We start from the raw sequence: 25,609 nt of genomic DNA on the forward strand, positions 1-25,609 counted from the left end.
TTGACTCATCACAGTGTTTTCAAAAAATGGGAAAACACTGTCCCACTGTCTCATGAAGGCACCATCTCGCGATTTCATCAACGGGTGTTTGGGATGAAACGGCCGAAGCAAGTGGCACAGAGTATCGCTTCTCAAGGTGTGCTGAGGAAAGTTGTGGAGAACTCATTCCAGCAGTAGAACACCACCTGCACCTGCGCATCTTGTGAGCCTCCTGTGAGCCGTCATAGCGCTGTGGTCTGTTCCTGTAAAGCTTACTTCACCGCATGCAGAAATTTTTTTTTTTGTCCATTGGCTTGTCCTTGCTTTGGCTGTTGAAATTGTCGAGTACAGTTGTTGTCCCTGAATATATGCGCCTACTTTTCACGATGAACATGATGCCAAGAAAAATATTGTCACGCACCGATATCCGCAATTGCGTTGAGGAATTAGCGTGGCAGTATCGCAGGGGATTGTTTCGATGCATTTATCGGTCAAGTTATTCCGCAAATTTACAAAAAGCACGTGATGACTGGACACTAAAATCACCTCTCCGAAAAACCAGAAAAATAGGAAATTATCCGGTATTCTGATTGGTAGGTTCTTTCTATCTGAAGAAGAAAATTCAGAAGCTATCATAAAAAACTGACCAAAATTCAACGTCACTGTTACACTACTCCCGCCCTTCGAAAGCGTGGTAAAAGAATTTTCCTCGATATTACGAAGACTTGGGTAAGCTATGAGCGACTTATCGTTGCGCTAATTGTAACAGGTGATGTGGGAGAAAATTTTTCCTGCAGACGGAAAAGTGCAACGTATGTGTCCCGCTGTCGCACAAAGGGTTTAGCAGATATTTCATCTATTACCATGGCTTCATAAAGGTTTAGCAGCGTTAAACACTCTTGTCCGTTCTCTGTATTTAATTTCTTATTCGACTGTTTATACTTACAGATTTGGACGCAGCATTCCGGGTAATGAGTGATGCGAATGGCGTTAACCCTTAGAGAGCACCGAAGAATGCTGGCTGAAGACTTCAAGGATTCGAAGTACATCAGCCGAAGGAACCTCCACGAGCCCAACTCTGCGTCCTGTAAAATTGGATCCCAGTACTGGATGATGCCAAAGGAATGGAACATGCTGTCTGACCACTCGTATTATTTATCGCCTTATGTGGACACGCCAGTTTGTAACTCATCGGACTTCGTATTTCTTTGCGGCCGTGTTGACCATTGGACTCCTGGCAGGAATTACTGATGGAACATTTGGTTTTGCAGGAAAGCTTCGTGGACATACGCTCAACTGCTGTTAATAGGCAATCACTCACCTTTTTTTACTAACTCACAATGTATAACAAAAACCGATGCGATGTCGTAGCAGATGCAAAAGGATGCGACATCATAGCGTTCATAGTTGACAGGTACATGTGTGTGTCTTTGTGTTTAGATTTTTTGTGTTTTTTTAAAAGAAAACTGCTGTCCCTTATAGTGTGCGATGGGGCGCCGGTCACCCCACAAGAATGAAAGATATACAATATAATTCTGCAGCCGTAAGATCGCGGACCAAAATACAGAAATGAAAACTTTGGGCAAGGACAACGCTTCTTGAAAACAAGCCGTACTCCGCGGCCTCTTCGTCAGAATGTGGATCTTTAGAAATCTAACGACAGAACTATGTGATAGCACTGTTATTTCCGATGAAGATTCCGGAGGCCTAACAAAAGTGATATTTTGTCGCTCTTCTTTTCCTTTTCTTTTCACTCACTATGCCAGCACTCTGAGCAAAGACGTGATAGACTGAAGTGACACGACATGGCTCATCAAGTATTCTTTACAGCATCTAAAAAAGCACTCAGCCACCTTTTTGATCGGGGTCATGGAACTGTTAAACTTTGTATAAGAATGCTGCATGTGCCTTCGTGATGTGACGTAACATTTCATTTTATGTGCAAAAATAGACCGTACAGGCTCTGGCAAAAGTCTTGAATCCCGCGACCGCACCTGATGTCAGGCCGCATGCAGTGCCTATTGAAGAGCTTTTGTATCAGTAACGTGACAACTTCGGGCAAGCGTTCGTGTCACCTGTCGGCTAAGATTGATAGACAGTGGTCGTAATGCACCTGAGATTATGGCTAGCCTCAAAAGCCCTAGTTTATGAGAGAACTTGTTGTCTTCTTCGAAGTACATATCCAAACAAGACAAGCTCAGGCAAGGACGGGAGCTTCAAGTGATGAAAAATCGTTGAACCGCGAATGTTGCAGGAGTCAGCGTTTCTACAAGACGGCATGTATTTGTCCGGCACTGAAGAAGACAAGTCCTCTTCCAAAAACGATGGCTTTAGCGACATTCCATGTTCAACGATTTCTCATCACTGATAGTACACAGCAACGTTTATTAACGCTTTTTTTTAAAACCGCGGCGGCAGAAATACAGTTGCAAGCCGCGTTATTATGTGTTTAGGTTTGTGCTCTATCAAGTACCGGTTTTCGCACGTTTCCATACATTCATTTTGTAACCTCAACAGCGACGCGCTTTTTGGTGTTAGCTTGAAACACTCGTGATGATTTCCGTTAAGATTTGCAATCAGTATGCGTAGTATGCATGCGGCAGAAAAGATTGACATACGACGTGTGAATGGAAAGCCAAGGTTCGGAATTATCAAGTGCGAGCTGACGTAACAGATTCAACATGAGCCAAAGTGGTTTTATATCCTCTTCCTCATTTGTGAATACCTAAATAAATTGGTTCTCACCAAAAGGTCTACTTCATCTTGTAGGCCATCGGCCTCATCATGTGTTTTATCGGACCCAAGCTTCTTACAGGTGGCCGCATACATGCAGCTGATTGTCATGCTAGCGGTATCTGTGTGGTTTTCAAAACCTATCCGAAGAAGCAGCTTTGGAAGGGACGCTTATTGTCTTTCATGTGCTCGCGATCAGATGACAAATGATGGCACTAGTCACAATAACGAGTCACTTTGGAAGTCGAGTAACCTCGAACAGCACTGCAACATTAAAGTGCCGTGTAACCAGGTATTTCGTCATGCACTCGCAGCACGCCCGCCCAAGATATCACACAAGCTCTTCTATGAAAGGAAGATTACTTTCAAGGACTCGTTTTTTCTTTGTTAGACACAATATTAATGAGAACTAACAGATAGTAATGCCAAGAAAAGTACAGGGTATATTATATGTAATAATTGTGAGATAAATGTGAAGAAAGTAATGTGGACGAAAAGATAACTTGGCGTCACGTGCTACGTGACGCCAAAAGGCAGAAAAAGAGTGCTCCACACTCGCCGCCATGCCTGCGATCGGCGCTGACTAACACTCCTAGGTTTAAATGCACATATATACCCTATAAAGTGAACGGGGAGATGACCGCCGCCGCAGCTCAGTGGTAGAGCATCGGACGCGTTATTCTAAGGCCGCAGGTTCGGTCCCTGCCGGCGGCAAGTTATCTTTTCGTCCACTTCACTTTCTTCACATTTACATCCCAATTATTACAAATAACATCCCCTATACTTTCCTTGGCATTACTGTCTGTTAGTTCTCATTAAGCTCTTCTATATACTGTACGATGGTGACACTGTTATGTGCCCGACTTCAGATACGCTGAAACATGCTTGTGAACGATCTAGAATCATGACCTCTCTCACCCTCTTTTAACAGCGAAGCTGTTCTTAGTCGAGACTTTCATGTCCGAAGTCGTGGTAGCGATGGTCACGTGGTCTTGCAATGTGGCGAGAGGCGTTTGCTGCGAGAGGCGAGGGCGTACTGCGAGAGATGAGGGCGAGGGCAGAGGAGGTCGAGGGGTGATCCATCGAGAAACGCGATAAGATGCGGTGACGGTGAGGTGCAGTGGAGTGTAAATTAACGTGTCAGTGGCAATGTTCAGGAGTTTGCGTTTTCAAGATGGCGAACATTTCTCCTTATCCCGATGAAGAAGTCGCCCGACGTGAGCGCTAGCGTGAGCTGACGTGGGAACAGGCATGACTTTGCCGAGCCAACCGTGATGTTCGCGCAATAAAGGCCGAAGCTAAGCACCAACGAAGGGAAGGCTTGAAAAACATAGAAGTACAATATAGGCTGACAAAGGACGGGCATATGCTTCGCTCTTTCGACAGTGTTCGCAAAGTGGAGCTGGCTGAATTTTTATTTTATTTTTTTATTCCCCATTCACTTTCCCGCGTGTAGAGCAGCGAACCTGACAAATGCATACGTAATGCACAGCATCGAGACTACATACAGCCATAATTTTATTTTACGAACAATTACATCGCTAGAATTTTTTTCTAAGATCTCGGACACTTCAGCGACAAAAGTAAATGTTTTCTTGCGGTACACAGTGCGAGAAACCGGGTACCAAGGTTAATTTGACGGACAACAAATCGAACGTTGTAGATGAAACGCCAATTGCAAATGAATTGAAAAACCGACAGGGTACCAGCCTGTCTAAGAACTGGTTAATGGCCCTGTTTTTCCTTCCATTGCCATTACACTCGAAGCTAAGCGCGCATGTCTCAATGATCCTGCATCATACATTACACTGAATGCGCGCACCAATGGAGGTTGTCTACTTTCTAAAGCTGTAAAAAAAGTGCGGCATTCGCTACTACGTCTGCTTCGTTATTTTCCTTTTGCCACTAACATGGCACCACACCGAAATAGCGCATCATGTAATGCAAGCCACGTGAAAAAATACCTTCCCCTTGGTAGCATGACATGCAGCACATGCCTAAATATAAAGCTTTGTTAGACACATTCAATGGGCACAGTTATGTAATCCACTCAGTCCCCCTCACAAACAGCCACCGCAATCGCCCACTTCGCTCTTTGTTATATGCAGCCTTCTTTTTCCCTTTCTCACGTTACTCTTCTGGGCCAGATACTTGCATACATAAGGCTGCGGCTGCCAAAAAGGAACAGTGAGATGCACGCTCGAAGAGGAAATATTTATGCAAGCCACGTGGGGGCGACGAGGGAGCTATGCCCACAAGGCACGTATGCAGCAGTTAATAAGAGAAAATAGTTCTCATATTTTTTTTTTCTCTGACATGCGAGCGAAGGCAACTCCTAGCGCTAGAGAACTGCGGATTTGTTGTAATCAGTGGCATAAAGTGCCACTGATTCTTTTCTCTAGTGTTCCAGCGAAAAAGGATGGGGCAAATATGCGAATATTTAGATATATTACTCACATTCTGTTAATTTAGGTCTCGGTGCATCTGTGTTCAGTGTGACAGTCTTACCATTTTGCCCGGGGTAGAATTGCTCAATCCACGCTTAGCATTCTTAGTAAGATCACTTCCCCGGCTAGAGACATGGACTGTGGAAATCCCACGCACTGTGGAAATCAATTTCACGCGATGCAGTCAGGGAAAAGCTGCATATGCAAAATCTCACGAGCAGATTAAGCAAAATCTTACGAGGTTGACCAATGTGCTCGTGTAATGTGAGTAGTGTGCATATCGGGGGCTTACTAGGCAGGGAGAGTGCATTTGCGTCTGAAGGGTCGCGGGATCTAATCCCGGCCGCGGCGGCCGCATTTTAGATGGAGGCGAAAATGTTTGAGGCCCGTGTACTTAGATTTAGGTGCACGTTGAAGAATCTCAGGTGGTCGAAATTTCTGGAGCCCTCCACTACGGCGTCTCTCATGATCATATCGTGGTTTTGGGACCTTAAGCTCCAACAATTATTTTTATCTCCTCTTGTTTAACCCACGCAGTGTCATAAAGCTTTCAACGTCCACTCTCGCCGTTCCTGATTTGATGAAGCCTGCGAATCGTGTTTATCGCATATCCACATACCACGTGCGAGCCGGCTTATGCGAGTATGTGCCAAACGTAACTGGTGGAAATGTTTTCATGACGTACGCGGCAGACAATTCCCTTTATTATAATAATCTCTGACCCGTTCAGGAGACGACCATAAGAGCGTCAGGACGTTGGCAGATAGATAGATAGATAGATAGATAGATAGATAGATAGATAGATAGATAGATAGATAGATAGATAGATAGATAGATAGATAGATAGATAGATAGATAGATAGATAGATAGATAGATAGATAGATAGATAGATAGATAGATAGATAGATAGATAGATAGATAGATAGATAGATAGATAGATAGATAGATAGATAGATAGATAGATAGATAGATAAGATAGATAGATAGATAGATAGATAGATAGATAGATAGATAGATAGATAGATAGATAGATAGATAGATAGATAGATAGATAGATAGATAGATAGATAGATAGATAGATAGATAGATAGACAGACGCTCCACGTGTCCTTTGGTTCGCTCAAAAATACTGTATTTCACATTTAAAACAGCACAAAGGACGAAGACAAAGAAATAAAAGGACTGTACCGTGTCATCAAGTCGCTGCTTTATCAATCTTTTTTCTTGCCATAACATTTTGTTGTTTTGTGTTTGCTTTTGTTAGAGCATTCATGTTTTGTCTGCCAGAAGATGATGCGGGAAAAATATTATATTTTTGGTTTTCTCAATAACATTCCATTTGCGAGTCAGCCCACCATCCTATTGTATCTTTATTTCTCGGTCTCCGCCCCATGCGCTGTTTATAGAGCGTCATAATTTATTAAGGCGAAAGCCTTAGATGCCTCATTAAACGCGAAAATTGACCGTCAGCGTCGTCGTCTCACGGCGTCGGGAAGCACGAGCGATCCAAAAAACCATCATCACGTGATGACGTCACCATGTGGCGTGGCGTCCTGATGTCGTCACAAATCGCCAAAATTTGTGATATCATTATGACGTCACCATGACGTCACTGTGGCGTCACGTAACGTAACGACACAAGAATACGTCATCCCATCACATCGTAGCTTGGTCAAAGGTAGGCCAATCACGGAGGCCGGGCAAACCATGCAGGTGAGGTGCCTCCGATCCTAGAGGCAGTGAAAAACCAAGTTGGGTGCAAAACGCTGTCGGAGGGTGGCGGGGCAGGATAAAAACATCGACAGAGAAGGAAAAGAAGATGGCTTTCGCCTTCGAGTCGTCCTAAGCGAATGCGTAAGGGACCCTGTGAGTTTTTTTTTTAATGATTAGGGGTGGGCGAATAGTGGATTTTGAAACCGAAGCGAACACGAATCGAATAGTGATGACACCAAATCGAATACGAATACGAATCGAATATTATTCGAATATTTTTCGAATAGTAAGACAAGCATATTGAAGACAGCCCTAGACTTCCCCGATATTTTATTTCATACAAATATTCAAAAACTTAAAAAAAAGGAACGGAACATTACAGTTACTTTTTAACCAACTAAAAACATACCGCAGTTATATAAACTAAGGTGAGATCGTTTAAAGCAGCGACTAGAACCTTCGAGATATCTTGTAACTGTGGTTTGAAATACAGCAGTGACTACAATATTCAAGGTGGTACTTTGTCACGAGCTTTTAAATAAAGCTGAGGCATTCAAAGTTAAACAATATTAAACAAAAAAAGCACAGGTAAAAGTCAGTCTTGGAAACTGCATGTGAAATTACAATTTACACAAACACAACACTTGCGTCGCCTGTTATTCATGTAAGCGTGCAGAATAACGTCCCTTGTAAAGCTGACTGCAGCCGTATTCCCAATCTTCGGTTATCACTAGATAAAAACCGGAACTAATTGATGCAATGCAGAGTAAAAACTTTACACAATGCAGCGTAACGCAGTGACAGAAACCATAAACAAAATTAGAGGGAACAACGCGCAAGTGCCTATCTTTTAATGAAAATGCAAAACAAAATAAATTTAGATAAGATGCTGAGGTTCCAGGTTGCAGGGACCCCCTTCCTTTCTTACAATGAGCTAACCGAGCACTTCTAGCTAATATTCAGGATCTTCCCCCCTTCGCACAGTAAACTAAATCGAGCTGAGACCATGACGCTAAGGCTCTTACAAACAAGAACCTATCCGAACCCGCTCTTAATTAACAAGATTTATCCGGAGTTCTCCACTCCTACAACATGCGATAAATGCCACAACACCATAGATCTCAGTCATATGCTCTGGCGTTGCTCCGCGTTGAAGAGCGGTGGGACGCAGCTCTACGCGGCGTCTAACGGGCCCGCGAAGCGGCCGAAAAGCTAGACCTTTCGGTCCCAACGCGGGAGCGGCCCGCTTCGAACTGGGATACTAGCGCAACCTAACGGACCTCAATAAAGTTCTTCCATCCATTCATTCATAGCACCTACATAATGTTCTGGTGTATCGCCAGAAGCCCAGCCAATAAAACCACCAAGCGCATGATGATGGCAGTTTATTCACGACACTCTCGCTTCGGCGACACTGACGTTTTAAGCAAAAACGTCTGCATACGGGGATTGGTATAGCGTCAATAGTCCCGTAAAAGGTTGGGTTACATGAACTTTGCTCATTCAGTGGTTAAAACAACAAAAATGACCCCTCGCTGTTACGACGTTTCGTTCCTTTGGGGTTTTCACGTCGGCGCTGATTATGCAAGAAATATTCTAAAAATATTCGGTATTTCGAATATGTACATTTCTATTGGAACACCGAATCGAGTCGAACACTATAGCATTCGTTGTTCAATATTTTTTTAATATTTGCACGCCCTTATTTGTTACGTTACCACACCAACTCCAGCAGCTGTTGCTGCTTTTGAGTGAATTAATGAATGCTTATTATTGATTTTTGCCGCTACTTTTCTATTTATAGTACACTCCCTGTTCATCAAGAGGCAGAAGAGGCACGTGAGACACAATATGCAGTTCCCATGGGATCATGAAAGGCAATCAGCCCATACAAAGGCCCTACATGGTCCTATGCTTTCCGTATATAGTGTGCTTACGAGGTGATCAGCAGTTTTATAAGCATGACCTTACCATAATTGCTCGAGGCGTTACCAGTGCGGTTAAGCGTCTGTTACATTGAGAAACACACGTAAGCGTTTTCAAAGCGTCCGTGTAAACAACACGTGCAAGATCCATCTTTTTTTCTTGGTCCATATTTTCCTTTGATTTCTATTTTTGTCTCCAGCGGGCAAATAGTAACGGTTAAGCAACTTGCACCTTGAAACGCTAAAAAAAAAACATGAAAACGTAGGCGTTGGTCACATGTTAAGTAATGTTTATTTCTTAGCATCCAAAACACAATTTTAAATAAACACCTGCAGGATTCAGTCGTTAAAGTTCTTTTTATGTAAAGTATTTTCTTGTCTATCTCGACCTATTTTTTTTTTATTGAAATAGAAAACAAATGAAGGAGTTGTTGTCACCATTGCTTCGTGACGGCTACCCCTTTCCACATAGTTGTTAAGATAACAGAATAAATAAAAAAATATATCTATATATATATATATATACATATCTACAGTCGTACAAGTTCAAGAACTCAGTAGCTATCGCAAATATTAGTGACTTCAAAAAAACGCTGGAGCACTTTCATTGCTTTACGGTTTATCCTAGTCGGCCATGGGCCTAGTATTTTCGCTAAGGAAAATGTTCGCTCGGAGTCCAGCGTGTGAAGTTCTTGTTCGAGTCGCTGTCTATGCGTGTCGTACTTCGGACAGTCGAGCAACAGATGATGCACATCCTCGTCGTCGTGGCCGCATGAACATGTTGACGATGATGCACGATGAATCCGAAATAAGAAGTGCTTTGTGTAAGCGGTTCCGAGTCTTAGGCGATGAATGAGTGTGTCGATACGTCTTGGGAGCTGGGTGTCTAATTGGCACTCAAGGTTAGGGTCAACAGCGTACAGAATCGATTCCTTTGTGCTGTCTGGGAACCAGGTGGATAAACATAATTCACGTTTCGTTCTTCGTAAAATTCGGTTTATATCACATTGGGATGCAGGAATGAGGTGGGTTTGTGTGTAATTATGAGCGGCTTTTGCCAACTCATCTGCCATTTCATTTCCCTCGATTCCGCAGTGACTGGGAACCCACTGAAATGCCACGTGATGACCTGACTCCGTAGCTTCTGAAAGCTCTTTCAAGATCACGTATACTATACGTATCTATTTTTCCTGAAGTGGCATTTTCCACACACGCAGGAGCCGCTAGGGAATCCGTGATTACGACCCACCTTCTGGGCCTCGTTGACAGTTTAATAAAGCTGACCGCTAGCAAAATAGCTACAAGCTCCGATGTTGTTGAAGAGGAAAGATGACTGAGTCGACATGCATGTTCCTCATGTAACTCCGGAACGATGAATGCTATTTACTTATTATAAATATTAGCCCTTGTTCATTACCTTTCTTCGTTTTTGTTTTTTTTCATCACCCTTCTTTCGTGAAACCGCCTCCGTGTGGGCCTGTTTACCCATGACGTCTTTTTTTTTTTTTTTTCATCTGCACCTCTTAAAAAAAAATGTCAGCTGCCATTGATTTTTTACAGTTCTCAACTATACATGACGAGAAATCGTTGCCAGGCTTTCAGTTCTTAGGGCCTCCACTCGTCGAGGTAGCTAACAAAGATTTCTTTTTTTTATTATTGACATGATGTGAAGGAGATGTTGGCGCACAAATAAGGCGCCGGCTACTCTTTAGCTCTTGAATGGATCGAGCAAACAAATTGCAATGAAACGGAAAGGCGGACTAGTTGGTTTGGTTTCATAATGATAATATTGCGCACGCAACACGAAGACACAGACGAAAAGTTCGCAAGGACAAGCGCTGACTATCAACTGACCTTTATTCAATAAAAAAACAATAATATATACTCGCTACACGCACCTAATGACCACTGCGCATGCGCAGAACGGCATAGCGTATTCCTTTACATAAAGAACATCAAAGCTTCTAACATACACGTTGCGCTATCACATTTTGTTTAGCAAGTCAATTTCGCTATCATTCAACGCTACGCATGGATGACTGACACACATGTCTTGAAGTCTAGAGATGTGCCAAGCTTCTACAATCCCTCTTGTTGTCTGATTAGGATGAGTATACAGAACATCAGTTTGTTTAAACAAAGGACTACACGAACCCGCGGAACAACTTGCACAATGCATTGCTAAATGTGTTTCCGGCCTTCCTTTATAATTGGCCAAGTGCTCCTTTAACCTAACATTCAAGCATCGGCCTGTCTGACCGACATAACACCGGCCACATTTGAACGGAATCTTATAAACTACATTTCGTTTGCACTCAACCACCTAGTGATCAGCACGATTGGAACATTTATTATTGATATCTCTAGGTCTGTCATCGTACAGATTATTTACAGCAGGACACATGACCCCTACTTTGTTCTTTGCCGAGAAAACTACCTTGACACCATACTTAGCTGCCACCTTCTTAATTTTATGGGAAAAACCATGCATGTAGGGAATCACCGAAATTTTCTTAGCATCCTGGCTTCTTTGCACCTCTCTTCCCACGGATTTCATTTTCTTCAATAGCCTTTCACTTGCAGTTAGCAAAATCTGGGTAGGGTACCCAGCCTTCTCCAGCCGTAACTTCTGCTCTAGGAAAGATTCATTTAACTTGTGCTTCCACGTTTTTGTTAGAGCTGAATGAAAACATCCCATCGCGATCCCGTTTTTTATTATTCTTGAATGGCAGGAAGCATACTGTGATAAAGGCTTCTCCGTTCTCGGGGAATACTTCCAGCACAAATGGTCTTCTTCAAAAATGAGCTTAACATCCAGGAACTGTAAGCAGTTATCAGTGGGATCTTCTTATGTGAAATGTAGGCCTTTGCCTCTTTTTCTGAACGTTTCCATCACAGATGAGGTGAACACATCCCATTCCGTGTTAACGCCCAAAATCAGATAGTCATCAACATACCTGCATATTTTTAAAACTCAGTTGTCCAAATCGGTACACGCAAGTCTGTCAATGTAGCTCAAAAAAATTGTGCTTTTCGTCTGTGTCTTCGTGTTGCGTGCGCAATATTATCATTATGCAAACAAATTGATTGATTGATTGATTGATTGATTGATTGATTGATTGATTGATTGATTGATTGATTGATTGATTGATTGATTGATTGATTGATTGATTGATTGATTGATTGATTGATTGATTGACACCTTACACACACTTCAGGATCAACAGCCCATGGTCAGTGTATTAGATTTGTCGGGTTGCACTAATCATTCAACAGCACAGTATAAGAGTTCCTTTTTTTTTCTTTTTTTTGCGCACAGTATCACCAAATTGCTAGGCGCGAGCGGCAACCCCGCCCTTTCTTACTATCTCAGAGATACTGCCAGCTCTTATTCTAGATTGGTTGTCGAAACCTTGGCTCGTTTTCACAAAAGGAACTTACACAAGAGATTCGCCTAAGAGAAAGTTTCAGCAAATTTGACTCTGAACATACTGTTAGCAAATGCATAGGACCAATCGAGAAAAAACACTTAGGAACCAAAGGTTGTGAATTCGTCCCCTGTACTTCTCGCACCCCTGCATGACCGATGGTCAAATCAAACCTAGCTAAAACTTCTACATTATTAGCCTTTATACAACTCTGAAAACATATATGAAAGAAAAAAGAGCAGCGCAAGGTAGGCGTATCAGGTGTTAGTGTGGCATAATGAAATTTTAACGTTGATTTGCTTATCGATCCGCGAGGACAAGTTATCTGAGTTAAGGAAAAGCTTCATTTAAGGGTTGGAGTAGTATAATAAATTTCGCGAAAGGAGTTTAAGCGAACGCACTTGCAGCGAGGCATAAGTGCCGGCGCACTTAGATTAGCGAAAACTAGAAGAGCGCGAACGACGAAGACGAAACACATACGACAGGACTGGCGCTTTTTAAAAGCGCCAGTCCTCTTGTACATGTTTCGCCTTCATCGTTTGTGCTCTTCAAGTTTTCTCTAATGATGGAGCAACTCGCTCGAACCAAGGTATTGTTACTTAGATTATTTATTATTGCGATAGCAATTATATGGACAGTCTCGGCTGGAAAATGTCCGTCCCCATCGCCGTCATTCACGGTATATGTATAAGTATGTATATATATAGAAAGGCCACAAGGAAAAATAATTAAAGAATTCTTTCCGACGCGCGGAACCGAACGGGCGACCTCTCGCTTTGCAGCCCGCCGCGTTAGACGGTAGGCCACGACAGCACCGTCTCTCAGCCTGCTAACGGTGAGCTATTTATATACACCATGCAATTCAGCATGCTTTCTTAGTGGCCAGATAGATGGCGCGACGTGCGCGCGTGTTGCGCGCTTTAAAGATCGTCACGCGATCTGCGAACGCCGTTGCTGTTTGCTCTACAGGGCGTCGTCGCCTTCGTGCGCTTATCTCAAGGAAAGAAGGGGCGGCCGGTGAGGTGCTTCGCTTCGCTCGCTGCAGCGGCCGCGTTTGCGAAAGGAGCGCGCTGTTCAAACAGAAATAAGTAACAACTGTGACAATTAGTTTGCGCTCGTCTTGTGTGTACCTGTTCGTTCGTTTCGTGCGTCCTGCTTTATGTTTGAGCACTGCGCTTCAATTGTCGAGCTGTGACGCATTAGTTCGCGCTCGTCCTGTGTGCGTTCTTTTCGTGCGTCCTTTGGGCTCGAGCGACGCACTGGCAATTTCGAGCTGCTTTCCGTTCTTCGCGTTACATTACAATTTATTGCTATCGCAATCATTGCTTCGCCGTTGTGGCGAAAGTGTGAATTTATTTATTTATTTATTTATTTATTTATTTATTTATTTATTTATTTATTTATTTATTTATTTATTTATTTATTTATTTATAGGATACTGCAGGCCCATTGAGCGGCCCAAGCAGGAGCGGTTACATATGCATTTAACTGAACATTATACAATGTACACAGTTAGGTCCGTGCAACAACAACAAAAAGGCAAAACAAATCGCCATGCATTGCAATACACACAACAAAGGTAGAATATATATACACGCATATAGTAATCATAAAATGCAGTAGGTAAGGTAGCATACAGTAAATACAGCAGGTATGGTTACATCAAAACAAAACGACATACTACTACATCTATTTAATCATTTGCTCTATTAGTTCAGCACTATGCAACCATGTCAATGGAAGGGCATTCCACTCTTTTATCGTACGAGGAAAAAATGAAAATTTAAACTCATTGGTTCTGGTTCTGAAGGGCGTGAGACACCCAGCATGACGATGCTTCGTTTCTCGGGTTAAGAGAAGTGATATGTATTCATCTAAATTTAAAGCTATTTTCCTGTTTTTTAGCTGAAAAAGAAACTTCAGTCTTTGTATCTTACGCCGTAGCTGCAATGTTTGGATACCATGTTTACACATTAAAAGTGTTGGAGAGTCAGTTTTCCGATACTTTGAATAAATTAACCATATAGCTTTTCGCTGAATCCATTCGAAAGAGAGCATCGATGCTTTGTTTCGTATGTGGGTCCCAAACAATGGCGGCGTATTCAAGCTTCGGTCGAATAAGTGATAAGTATGCTAATTGTTTTGCCTCAGCTGGTGCTTGTTTTACTTTATGTCTGAGTAAGCAGAGTTTTCGGAAGGAGGACGCACATATGTTTGATATGTGTGAATTCCATTTCAACGTGTTTGTTATAGTGACACCGATATATTTGTAGTTTGTAACTTCAACAAGCTGAATTGATGCAAGCGAGTACGGAAAGGAAAGACGATAGCTATTTCTGGTTATTTTCATGAAAACAGTTTTCTGGGCATTAAGAACCATGTCCCATTGCTCGCACCATTTATGAATTTTCTGTAAATTATAATTCAGGAGTACTTGATCCTCAGAACATTTCACCTCATTAAACAGCGCACAATCATCAGCAAAAAGTCTTATACAAACCGGCTCACTAATTACTTCAACGATATCATTTATGTACAAAGAAAGCAACAGTGGCCCAAGGACACTTCCTTGTGGCACACCAGAAGTCACTGGTAGCTGCCTTGAGCAATGGCCATCAATACACACAAATTGCACTCTGTCGCTTAAGTATGCTGCAACCCAAGACATATTAAAATCTGGTAATCCTAGAGCATGAAGCTTTAAGATTAGTTTAGAATGACGTGCAAGATCAAAAGCCTTCTTAAAGTCCAGGAAAATAACATCGATCTGACCTAATTTGTCTAGAACCGATGCTAAGCTATGTGCGACTGTCGTCAACTGGGTGACTGTAGAGAGCCCCTTTCTAAAACCATGTTCAAACGGAGTTAATTTACTATTATCAGCTAAAAACTTGTTTATGTAATTCGCGATGACATGCTCCAGCATTCTGCAACATGATGACGTCAGTGAGATCGGTCGATAATTTGTTAATAGCATGCTGTCTCCTTTCTTTAAGACGGGAACGATTCGAGCTGTTTTCCAATCAACCGGAATGTCAGCTGATGACAAAGAAGCACGGAAAATAACAACGAGATATTTCGAAAGCACTTCGACATAACGACGAAGAAAGGGGTTTGGTATATTATCAGGCCCAGGCGACGATTTTGTTTTTAAATTCAACAACATAGAAACAACACCACCTTCTGAAATTAATCCGGCTCTGACGTAACGGTTCAGTTTGACTAGAAAAAACACTGTGAAAGTATTCATTGAACCTTTCAGCTATACTGCGTTTATCATCGATAGTCACGCCATTATACATAATTCGATCAACTGCCTTTTTCCATGTGGAAAGGTATCGCCAAATATTCTCGGGGGAGTTTTTGATGAAATTAGGCAATGTATAACTGAAGTAATGTTGCTTTGCATTATAGACTGCCTCATTCAACCTCGCTAGTGCCATTTTCACTGTATCGTTGTTTGAGTTAGCCCGTTTTAGTATTTTAAATTGTCTTTTGAGGTGCAATATATCCCTTGTTATCCAAATATTATTTTTCCGCGTTCTTTTAATTCTGTTCGGAACGAAGGTTTCAAGACCGAGTACGCGCATAAGGTGTTAAAGGAGTTCCAGAGTACCTCAACGTCATGTCCTTGAAAATTGTCTAATTTATGAAGCAGATAATTCATAATACTTTCATCACAAGCCCGTGAGAAGTCTTTAATCAAAACTGGAGTGATAATTGTTTTTGTACCTCGAGAGAACACGTAAGACACGCCATATGGTGGTCAGAGATACCTTCTTCAAGGGATGTATTGTAATTTTCAATTGAACGGCTAATAAAGATAAGATCTAGTAGTGAAGAAGAAATATTTTGACCGCGAGTTGGTTTATTTACAGTCTGGTGAACGTCAGCACTCAGCATAATGTCGGCCACGTAATCAACGCGCCCACGTGTGTTACTATTCGAGTATGGGCGATTCCAATCAACGTTTGGAAGATTAAAATCCCCATTTAGATTAGCTTTTATTGAAGAAGCACTGGCATGGTGAGAGTAATTAGACAGTTTGTATAGGGCGGCGCTGTTCTCAACGGATTCGAGGACGATGATTAATGACTATAGCTATGATGTATTCCCAATGGTGCAAGCATATTCGAACTCTGATCAAACTACAAAGTTTTGCAGAACTTACGTTTGATCTAACCTTAAACCTTTAAACTTTAAATTTGAGAGAATGGTTGAAAATTTTCGGCGTATTAACTCAAGCATGCGATTGGCGTTAGTAATCCGTATTAAACGAACCTGTTCTATGAAAGGTCATGCGTTATGCGTACGCTAAGATAACGCGGTGACAAGCGACGGTGGTTAAAAGAGAAAAAAGTCGTATCAGGCATGTATCAGGCATGAAAAATTATTTTTTCATTTATCCTACCATACATTTTAAGTATATGCTTTGCAGAATTAAGTGGTGTCGAAATGAGAGAAGTCCAATCTATGAAAATGTTGCACAAAGAAAGTACAAAACAAGAATACGAAATAAGCAACACCGTGCAAGTGCGTATGCCGTTCACCGAATCTAAAATGGTCATTCGGTAAAGGAAGTTGCGAAACCTCGTCTGCAATCGATTCGCCGTAACGCCTGCTGAACGTCCGCGGACGCCCACCGGCGCACGCTATTATGCGATCGCTAGAGAACGCAAAACAGTAAGAGCATTTACACCCACTTAAACTTACAGTACTCTTATGGTTATCGAAGAGTCATTCTATAATGAACCATTACGATGTTCACTTCCATTTCTATAGCACCGCATGTCGTCGATAAGTTGGGCTTGTTTTAACGAAACGTAAGAAATGTTCGTAAGATCGGCACGCCTTATGTATGTCATGTCGCGTAATTCATGTTATATGTTGTATGGATGTCATGTGCACTCTTATATCCAAGCTGAATAAACGACCATGGCGGCTTCGAGTAATTTATGACAAGTTTACCTGCTCTGACGTATTATTGATTTCATGACGGGTGTTCATATTATGTTATGCACGCACGTCTCTACAGCCCTATGATAAAAAAGAGAGAGATAAACGACTACGGCGCCATATTTTCACTTATACCATTCGTCATGACATTTGCGACAAGCACATTCTCATATCATCATCCTCATCATAATCAGCCTGACTCCGCCCACTGGATAACAAAGGCCTCCCCGATATTCCTCTATTAAACCCTGTCCTGCGCTTTCTGCGACCAAGTTATTTCTGCAAACTTCTTAATCCGATCTGCCCACCTAGCTTTCTGCCTTCACCTGGCACGCTCGCCTTCTGATGCATGCGGAGTTAATTAAACGACCGCGATGGTATCTTCTTGTTTATGCCTTTCATGTCATGTAGTACAGGACATGTAGGTCCTGCCGTTCGTGTCATGACGAATCAATGATCTTTCTCATGCGTGTATGTCATATCATGCCCTATCTGATGTATACCAGGAAAATGACATGACCACGACGGCTTCACGAAGTACGCGAGATCCCTGCTAATCAAGCGACCGCGAAGGCATCGTTTATGACATCTATATCATGACATGCCATTCTATATGTAACAGATGTGTGTCCTACCATGAACGCTATGATATATAGCAAACTGATCAAGCATTAACGAAAAGACCGAGGCAGCATCAGGGCGTAGGAGCTTAGATAGAATAATCTCAAAGTGTCCTTGGTTTGCCAAGAATATATCATGGACTCGGCTCGGGGTTTTTTTTACGGATAGGGGTTACACGAATTCCTGCTTCTGTCAACACGAAAGCAGTTTACAAAAGATTTAAGCGACTAAGAAAGATATATATGAGCTGACGACATGTGGGATGTATATAGTGGCCAAAGAAAAATAAGAGGGGAGGGGGGGGTGGGGGGGAGTCGCAGCGCTTCAAAACGAGTGCGCCCAATACATTCCATCATTATACATTCCATCAGACGAGTATATAAGACGCGCATATAAGGCGTTGGCAGTGCACTATACCGTGGTTATACACCGACGCCCACCTCAACTGCATCCTCGCTAAACGATGAACCACGCGCATCGCCACCAATACCCGCCATCCCTTACAGCACTGCGTACGTAGGCAAATTTGCACCGCGGGTGCGGCCGCTGCTGCGGGGCTTCCTTTGTGGTATCGCGACGGGGCGTCGAGTAGCTGCCATTCTCGCGCGCCATGGGGAGGGCGGCAACGCTTTTACGCTTCGACCCCCCACCCGCCGTGCCTATCGCATCACATTTCTTCATATTTTTCTCATAAAAAGCAGAAAAATACAGAAAAAAACGAGCTTGCTCGCGATCTTCGGCATCCCCTAGACAACCTATCGAGACGATCAACAAGAAGTGGCGCGCAATATGCCAAGAAAACGAGTGATAGCTGCACGTAAGAGGCAACGAAATAGATTGGTACGCGATGGAGGAAAATGAGGGGGTGGCAGAGGAGGGTAAGGGGAGAGGCGTGTCCGGTGGCAGATTGCGTCTCTCCTACGAGGCGACGGGAGGGCTATGCGGTTACGGAGCACCTTACGCCTATGCGCGGTTGCGACCACGCGCGCGGTGATTTGTTAAGGGGCATGGAGGCTATATAAACGGCCGGTTGAGACGCTCATACGGTTCAGTAGGCTCGCCGACATCCCGGTGATACACGAAACGGTGAGTAGAGACGTGCCTCTACTTTCATCTCCCCGATTTGCTCTCTGCTGTGTTTTCTTTAAGGCTCAGTTTATATGAATGTTTAGAATTTTGAAACTTTTGAAGATAGCCCGGAATTTGGTCTAGCAGAAAGGAATTAGCGCAGCGCTCCTGGAGGGATCTCGTCTTGCCGTGGTTAAACGCCGAGATGGTCTACCCGTTACGGTGCTTTACTGCTGAACCGAAGGTCGCGGGATCGAATGCCGGCCGCGGCGGCCGCATTTCGATGGAACGAAATGCTAGAGCCCCGTGCGCTTAGACTTAGGTGCACGTTAAAGAACCCCAGGTGGTCAGAATTTCCGACGCTCTCCACTACGGCGTTCCTCATAATTATATCGTGGTTTGGGGCGTAAAACCCCAAGAGTTGTTAATTGTATTGCCATGATATTATTTTCAAGAGTATGAGCATTGACTGAGCTGTGTTTGCTGTGCTTTGGTGAATTGACCGACAGCAAAGCAAGCTCTATGTGCATAAGTCTTCATGCAGTTTGGTTTCGGGAACTGGTTACGATGACCACGCATCAAACTCTCCATCCTAAACAAGGCTAAAGCTCGCATTACAGCGTTCTCATTCACACGGGTTTTGTTGATGGTGTCTATAATACGGTGATTGTCATTGATTGTCGCCTCAAATAGAGGATTATTGATTGCGTGCTAACTACGAAATGCGAGTGTTTAATAGGATCTTCAAAGTGCGTCAAGTGAATACACTGTTCAAAACGATAACCATCATAGCCTTAGACACGTCCGCCTTTTGTGAACGCTTTTTTTTTTTGCTCGTGATTCATGGCCGAAGAATCCTGTGCGCAGTGCAATGCATTGCATATTCGGGGTGGCTGTACACCTTCTGTAGCTTCGATGGAAAAATTCTTCTCGGTCTTCGTTAGCTAAAATTTGCATGTATGCATACAATACTCAGCATCTCGAAGGATGGGCATTTCATTTAAAAATGTAAAATTGACGCTTAACTTTTGTAGATAGGTTGCATAGCTGCATAACGTGCCGATATTTAAATCACACCTAATTGCAAGTGGCGCCTAGGCAAGAGCAACCTCTGAAGTCAAACAGAAATAAAAGGCCTGCAGCCTCGTTTCGCGGACGAGTACTAAAGATAACCCTAAGTGTAGGTCGCGTTATGAAGCTCTCGCCATTACGACAGCCCAGCCATAACCTAACGGACACTTACATCACAACATTCATGCTGCGAAGCGCAAATGACTCATATTGTTATTTTATTTACCTGCAGTTAAGGTTATATAGCCTCCTGTAGCTCGCTTTTTTTCTGCTTCATATTTGTCCCTGTCACCCAACTCAGAAAAAAAAAGAGCAGTTATGTTTTGCCTACGTATGAACTTAGTCTCGCCCCAAACTTTGCAACCTTCCATCGTCCATGTAATTTGTCTGTTTCGCGGTTTCTATTTATAGCTCAACTTCTTTTCTTAATTTGCTAGACAAGCCTTGAGTACGCGCGTACACATTTATGTAACAAGAATGAATTGATAACAGAAATTATTCTGTCTTGGTCGACTTAGACCGGCACTTCCGAAGAAACCAGCCATTACGCACGAATTTCCAGAAGCAACTTTTAGTTCGTTACGATGATTCTCTATGTCTAAGAAGCGGCCTTATTACTATAATTATGATCACGCAAACTTTGACACGTTAACTGTGCTCGCATGATAGATGTAGTTATGTGTCACAGAAGGAAGAATTTCGGTATTTTTTTTAGGTAATTCGTGAACCACATTTTTTTCTTTCACCTTTCTATCATTACCCTTGCTTTATTTTCTTTCTTTCTTTCTTTCTTTCTTTCTTTCTTTCTTTCTTTCTTTCTTTCTTTCTTTCTTTCTTTCTTTCTTTCTTTCTTTCTTTCTTTTTCTTTCTTTCTTTCTTTTCTTTCTATCTTCTTTCTTTCTTTCTTTCTTTCTTTCTTTCCTTCCTTCCTTCCTTCTCCTTCCTTCCTTCCTTCCTTCCTTCCTTCCTTCCTTCCTTCTTTCTTCTTTCTTTCTTTCTTTCTTTCTTTCTTTTGTAAAAACTACAAAACACTTTTTTAATCAATTCTGCGGAAACCTGCGAGATTGGAAAAGTGTTGTGAAAGAAAAAGTTTGCATCCAACCCCTATCAATCTTCGAGCCAAAGTACCTGGACTAGGACGAGTTTTATTTTTTCTTATCAACTGCGATCGTGAACGTCTTCCTGCAAACTTATGCTACTTCCTACTTGGTCCAGATACGTTTGTTTGTCTTTTTTTTCCACGCCAAGTATATCCGGTGAAAACTTTTAGTTTGCTACATTCGTAACTCTCGTATAACAAAACATTGAAAAAAAGCGTTTGTTTCATAGAAAAAGGTACCAATATTCAATTCGTCATTCTTAACTATAGCCCTTGTTCTAAGTGGACGTAGTTAGGACTATAGTTATTAGATAAGCTTTGTGAGTTCACGTTGTCGTAGCCACTCTGCCTTCCTGCATATCCTTGACAAATGAGAGAGGAGTATCGGTTCTACAGGTGTGCATTGTGCTATGCTGAATTCCAGTTCTAATGCAATTTCGATGTGTTTGGCTAACAACATTGTCTTTACGATAAATATCATACGGAAATGCGCGCCCCTTACGCAAGGGATCAAACTACCTGAAGCTGTACAGCCATAGCAATTATTTTCTAGCTTGGCTCTACAGATTGCAAACGCTGTCCATTTATCCCTAATAATGTTATCATTTGTTACACAACCGCTGTTTTCTTCTAATAACGATGAAGCGTAGTTTCTGCCTCTTGGCGTGCATTGTTCAATATCTTGCACGATCTCGCTAAGCGAGATGTCTAAGAGAATCCACGTCCTGGCTTTTTGGCTCAATAAACATAAAAAGAAATTTCGCGTATTCGAAAAGTGTCAACTACAGCATCTTCTACTCAAATAGTTACTTCGCCTTCAAACTAATTATGCGGAAACGGCAGAAATCTATTGCGGTTACATTCTCTTTGATACGCGCTCTTACATAACGTTATGAACGCACGAATATTAACGTGCGTGAACAGCACAACTTGAATCTCTAGACAAGCTGATGGCGTTATGTTCGTACCAAAAAATAAAAAATAAAGCGAGATGTCTTGCCCCTTGTTCAATTCTTTTCCAATAATGCATTTACAAGTTCGTAATATTCAACCGACTCGCCTACATACGCGTGAAGACCAGCTTTCATCTTAAAAAGGTCAATAAGTATTAGGCGAAACGATATGCGTGAGCCGGGAACAGTTCAGTACTCGCTCACAGCTCGCCTCACTCGCATTCAACCTGCCAATAGGTATGGACGGCAAGACATGTATCACTCTAGTTAGACTAATTTGTGAGTACACGATGATGCTCATGGGTATGCCTGAAGCACAGAACCACTCACGAATTGAGCGGCTTTATTACTGTTTTGAAATAACAGAGATGTGTAAATGAAGGAAAACATTTTTTGCGCATCGCAGTTTACCCTCTTCGTCACCCGTACGCCATGTCCCCTTCGACGCTGGTGGCCATGCTGATGGTGCTGGTGGCCTCTGCTTCCGTCTCGATGGCCAACATGGGCGAAAGCCAGAAGCCCAACATGCCGCACGTCTTCCAGAACGAGAAACAGCTCTCCCAGTACCTGCAGGCACTCGACGACTACTACCTGTTGCTCGGAAAGCCAAGGTTGGTCGCAGTTGCACTCACGCCGCTGGTCTTATACTCGAAAGATCAGATTTTAGAAGTCTCACCGCGGCGCTCTCCCCTCCCCCTCCTTCCCCACGTCGGTCAAGTACGAAAGACAGCAAGCTTCGCAATAGACGCAAAAATAAAAATGAAGCGATTACGTGCTCCTCGCAGCGACTTGCTTTTGGTCCACGGCTTTTTGGGTTAACAGTGGAAAGTAAACGTTCTTTGAATGCACTATCAGTGGCATTAACCCTTCACGTTAAACAATGACGGGACAGCACCGATAGAGTAAAGGTAGGCGGTAGACTTGGCGTCCCCCATGACCCCCCCTTGCGCACGCCTATGCTCTTGGGAACAGAACAGAACTTGCATTTCTGAAGACCAGAAATTCAAAGCACTGCAGAACTTCGGACGAAGTGGGCGTTCAGTACAGAGGCAAGCAGTATTTAATAATAAATGTGCGATAGCACGAAGAGGTAAAGGGCGACGCGGGAAGTATGAGGAGTGACTCTATTGTCGCAGCATATGCAGCATTTTTACGTACATTCATTATTAGCAACCGCCCCTCACGTGACTTCCCTTTGTCGTTTTCCAGGTTTGGGAGAAGCTTCCAGGACAGCAATGAAGTCAGACGATGGAACTTGCCGTATTCGGAATTACTTCGAACAGTGTGACACTCAATGGACACCGGAAGAAGATGACACTGAGCCAACCACATCGAATGATAAAATAAACTGGATCGATTAAATATATCTGCTTTGCATTATTTTTCCTTGTCCTCTTGAACACTTTGCCGCCGTGCAATTACATCAGTTGTCGTGCTTGAATATACGAACAGCGCAACTGACAAGGACAAAGGAAAGTAACAACACACCTTGTGTTTTTACCTTCCTTTGTCCTTGTCAGTTGCGCTGTTCGTATATTCAATTATGACCTACCAACTTGCCCAAGTTTCCACGCTTCATAGTTGTGCGCAGTGAGAGTTGGTCGCAGTTATGACAGAATTTCACGTTGTGTCTGCGCTCCCTATTTAGCTACGCTTCTAGGAGTTACAGATTTTGTTGCCGGCGCTCCACGTGAAAAACCCGGCGCCGGCGAGTGTACAGAAATGCGGGTTGTTGCGACCGGCCGTCTCGGGGACCTGAACCTCTGGAGGAAGAGGCAGAGGCTGGATGAACGGCTGAAGGGTAAAACTGACACCGGTTTATTTACATAGTTTCCACGACGAACAATTCGTGTCGAGACTGAGCTCGTTCGCTCATAATAGAGGTCTTCTACCCAGATCCCTAGATGGGGAAATCGCTTAAAGTTGGACAGTCGAATCACATTACACGCACCACTGTCAAGGGTGCCACACACACCCGCCCAGGTCAACGTCCTCAACGGGGGCGTAGCTACCACACTCCCTTTTTTGGCACAAAGGGGTTCTTTCCTTGAAACGTGAAGGGCCGCAGAACACAGATGCGGACATCTTGGATCTTGAAAGGGTCCGCCGTCCCGAAGCACCGCCGCGTGGGAACGGACCGTCATCTTTGCAGACGCCGTTGTCTCCCCACGGATGAAGTGGGGACGGATACCATTACGGCCGCCCGGAAGTACTTCATGGCGCGTCATACCCACTTATCAAGAGGGCAACATACCTGCTTTACGGACTATCAGCAGAGTAAGCAGTCTTTCGGCGCATTGTTTCGAGAACCGAGAGCGCTGCCTTCTCCGGTGCAAGCGCCAAACGTGACAGGGTGTACACAAATAGGCCTCCGAACGCGCGCCGGTCACAGGCTTGTTTGTATGCGTCGCTTTCCTATGACTTCCGTCGTAGGCTTGTCGGCAGTCAGCCGCTTCTGATATGCAAATCTGATTTATTAAATGCGAAGCATTTCTTAGCGAACCTCTGGCACTTTGAGCGTTTCTATCTACGTATCTATCTAGCCGCCTACGCATGGGTGCTCTCATGATCGCCTCCTTAACTTGGTGTAGACCAAAATTTGCATGGGAGGGTAAGAGGATTTGACGAATATGATTGACGGGTCATGTCATGACTAACTTAAAATCCTGTCGAGTACGTCGTCAAACCCTTTCCACTAGGCGGGTGTGGCACATACCCGTTTACCATGGGCCGCGGTGTGCTGGTATGCGCCACAGGTGATTGACAGTTTATATCTACCGAGGAATGGCGAGAACAGACATTGGTTACTTAAATGCTAGAGCGCTAAGGCAAACCAACATCGGCAGCGTTGACTCAACGAATGGAAAGAATGAAAATTATGATCCCAGCAAGAATCGAACCCAAGTATTCTGCGTGGCAATCAGACATTCTACCACTGAGCCACGCCAGGCTATAAACTGATTTGGAAAAACAGCCTACGCAGGCGTAATATCGGTGCAACGTCAGTTGTAGTTGTGGTGCTGGCTATCTAATTTTACAAGAAAGCGATAAACACTACATGATGCTCCTACGATGTGTACTCCTACGATACAGGCGTCAGATCAGATTAACGTCTGCAGTTCCAGTGTTGGCTCCGCTTTTATAGCAGTCTAATAAACATTACGTTTGTATTCCTATGATTCAGCAAGCTATATTGAAGCATTGCTCGACCCCGGAGGAATACATTAACGAAAGTTACATATGATATCATCACCGCACCGTAAAGTGCGCTTCGTCCACCAGAACGGCGCAGTGTCCACTTCGTTTCTTACGAGGCTGGCTGATGGCCTCATGCTGACCGAGGATGATGCCAGGCTGACTGACAGTCGCTTTGCAGACTTCGCTACGTAGGCCACATACGCCCAGGTAGTCTACAAATACGACAAACACCATCCACTGATGTTGGTCTACGTAGCCCTATCCAGGACTACCAGCCTCGATGGCCTATACCTCACTAACGCGATGGGTGGCTTCAGGTTCCGAAGGTTCCGACATGTCGCCGGCTCTGTCGACAGACAATTTGTCGACGAAATGACCGAGGCATCCACGAATTCCAACAGCTCTACTATACCACAT

The 25,609-nt window shown here is 43.4% G+C and overlaps 1 protein-coding gene across 1 annotated transcript; it reads left to right on the top strand.

Annotated features, from left to right (window-relative positions):
• Positions 1–18,704: 18,704 nt before the first annotated feature.
• On the top strand, positions 18,705–23,358 carry LOC119393942 (pro-neuropeptide Y-like). The gene is made up of 3 exons (XM_037661137.2): positions 18,705–18,889; positions 22,401–22,605; positions 23,204–23,358. Exons 2-3 carry the CDS (start codon positions 22,427–22,429, stop codon positions 23,280–23,282), a joined length of 258 nt encoding a protein of 85 aa, XP_037517065.1. The 5' UTR covers positions 18,705–18,889; positions 22,401–22,426; the 3' UTR covers positions 23,283–23,358.
• Positions 23,359–25,609: the final 2,251 nt, after the last annotated feature.

Source organism: Rhipicephalus sanguineus, chromosome 5, assembly GCF_013339695.2.
Source record: "Rhipicephalus sanguineus isolate Rsan-2018 chromosome 5, BIME_Rsan_1.4, whole genome shotgun sequence".
In the NCBI taxonomy this organism is placed as follows: domain Eukaryota; kingdom Metazoa; phylum Arthropoda; class Arachnida; order Ixodida; family Ixodidae; genus Rhipicephalus; species Rhipicephalus sanguineus.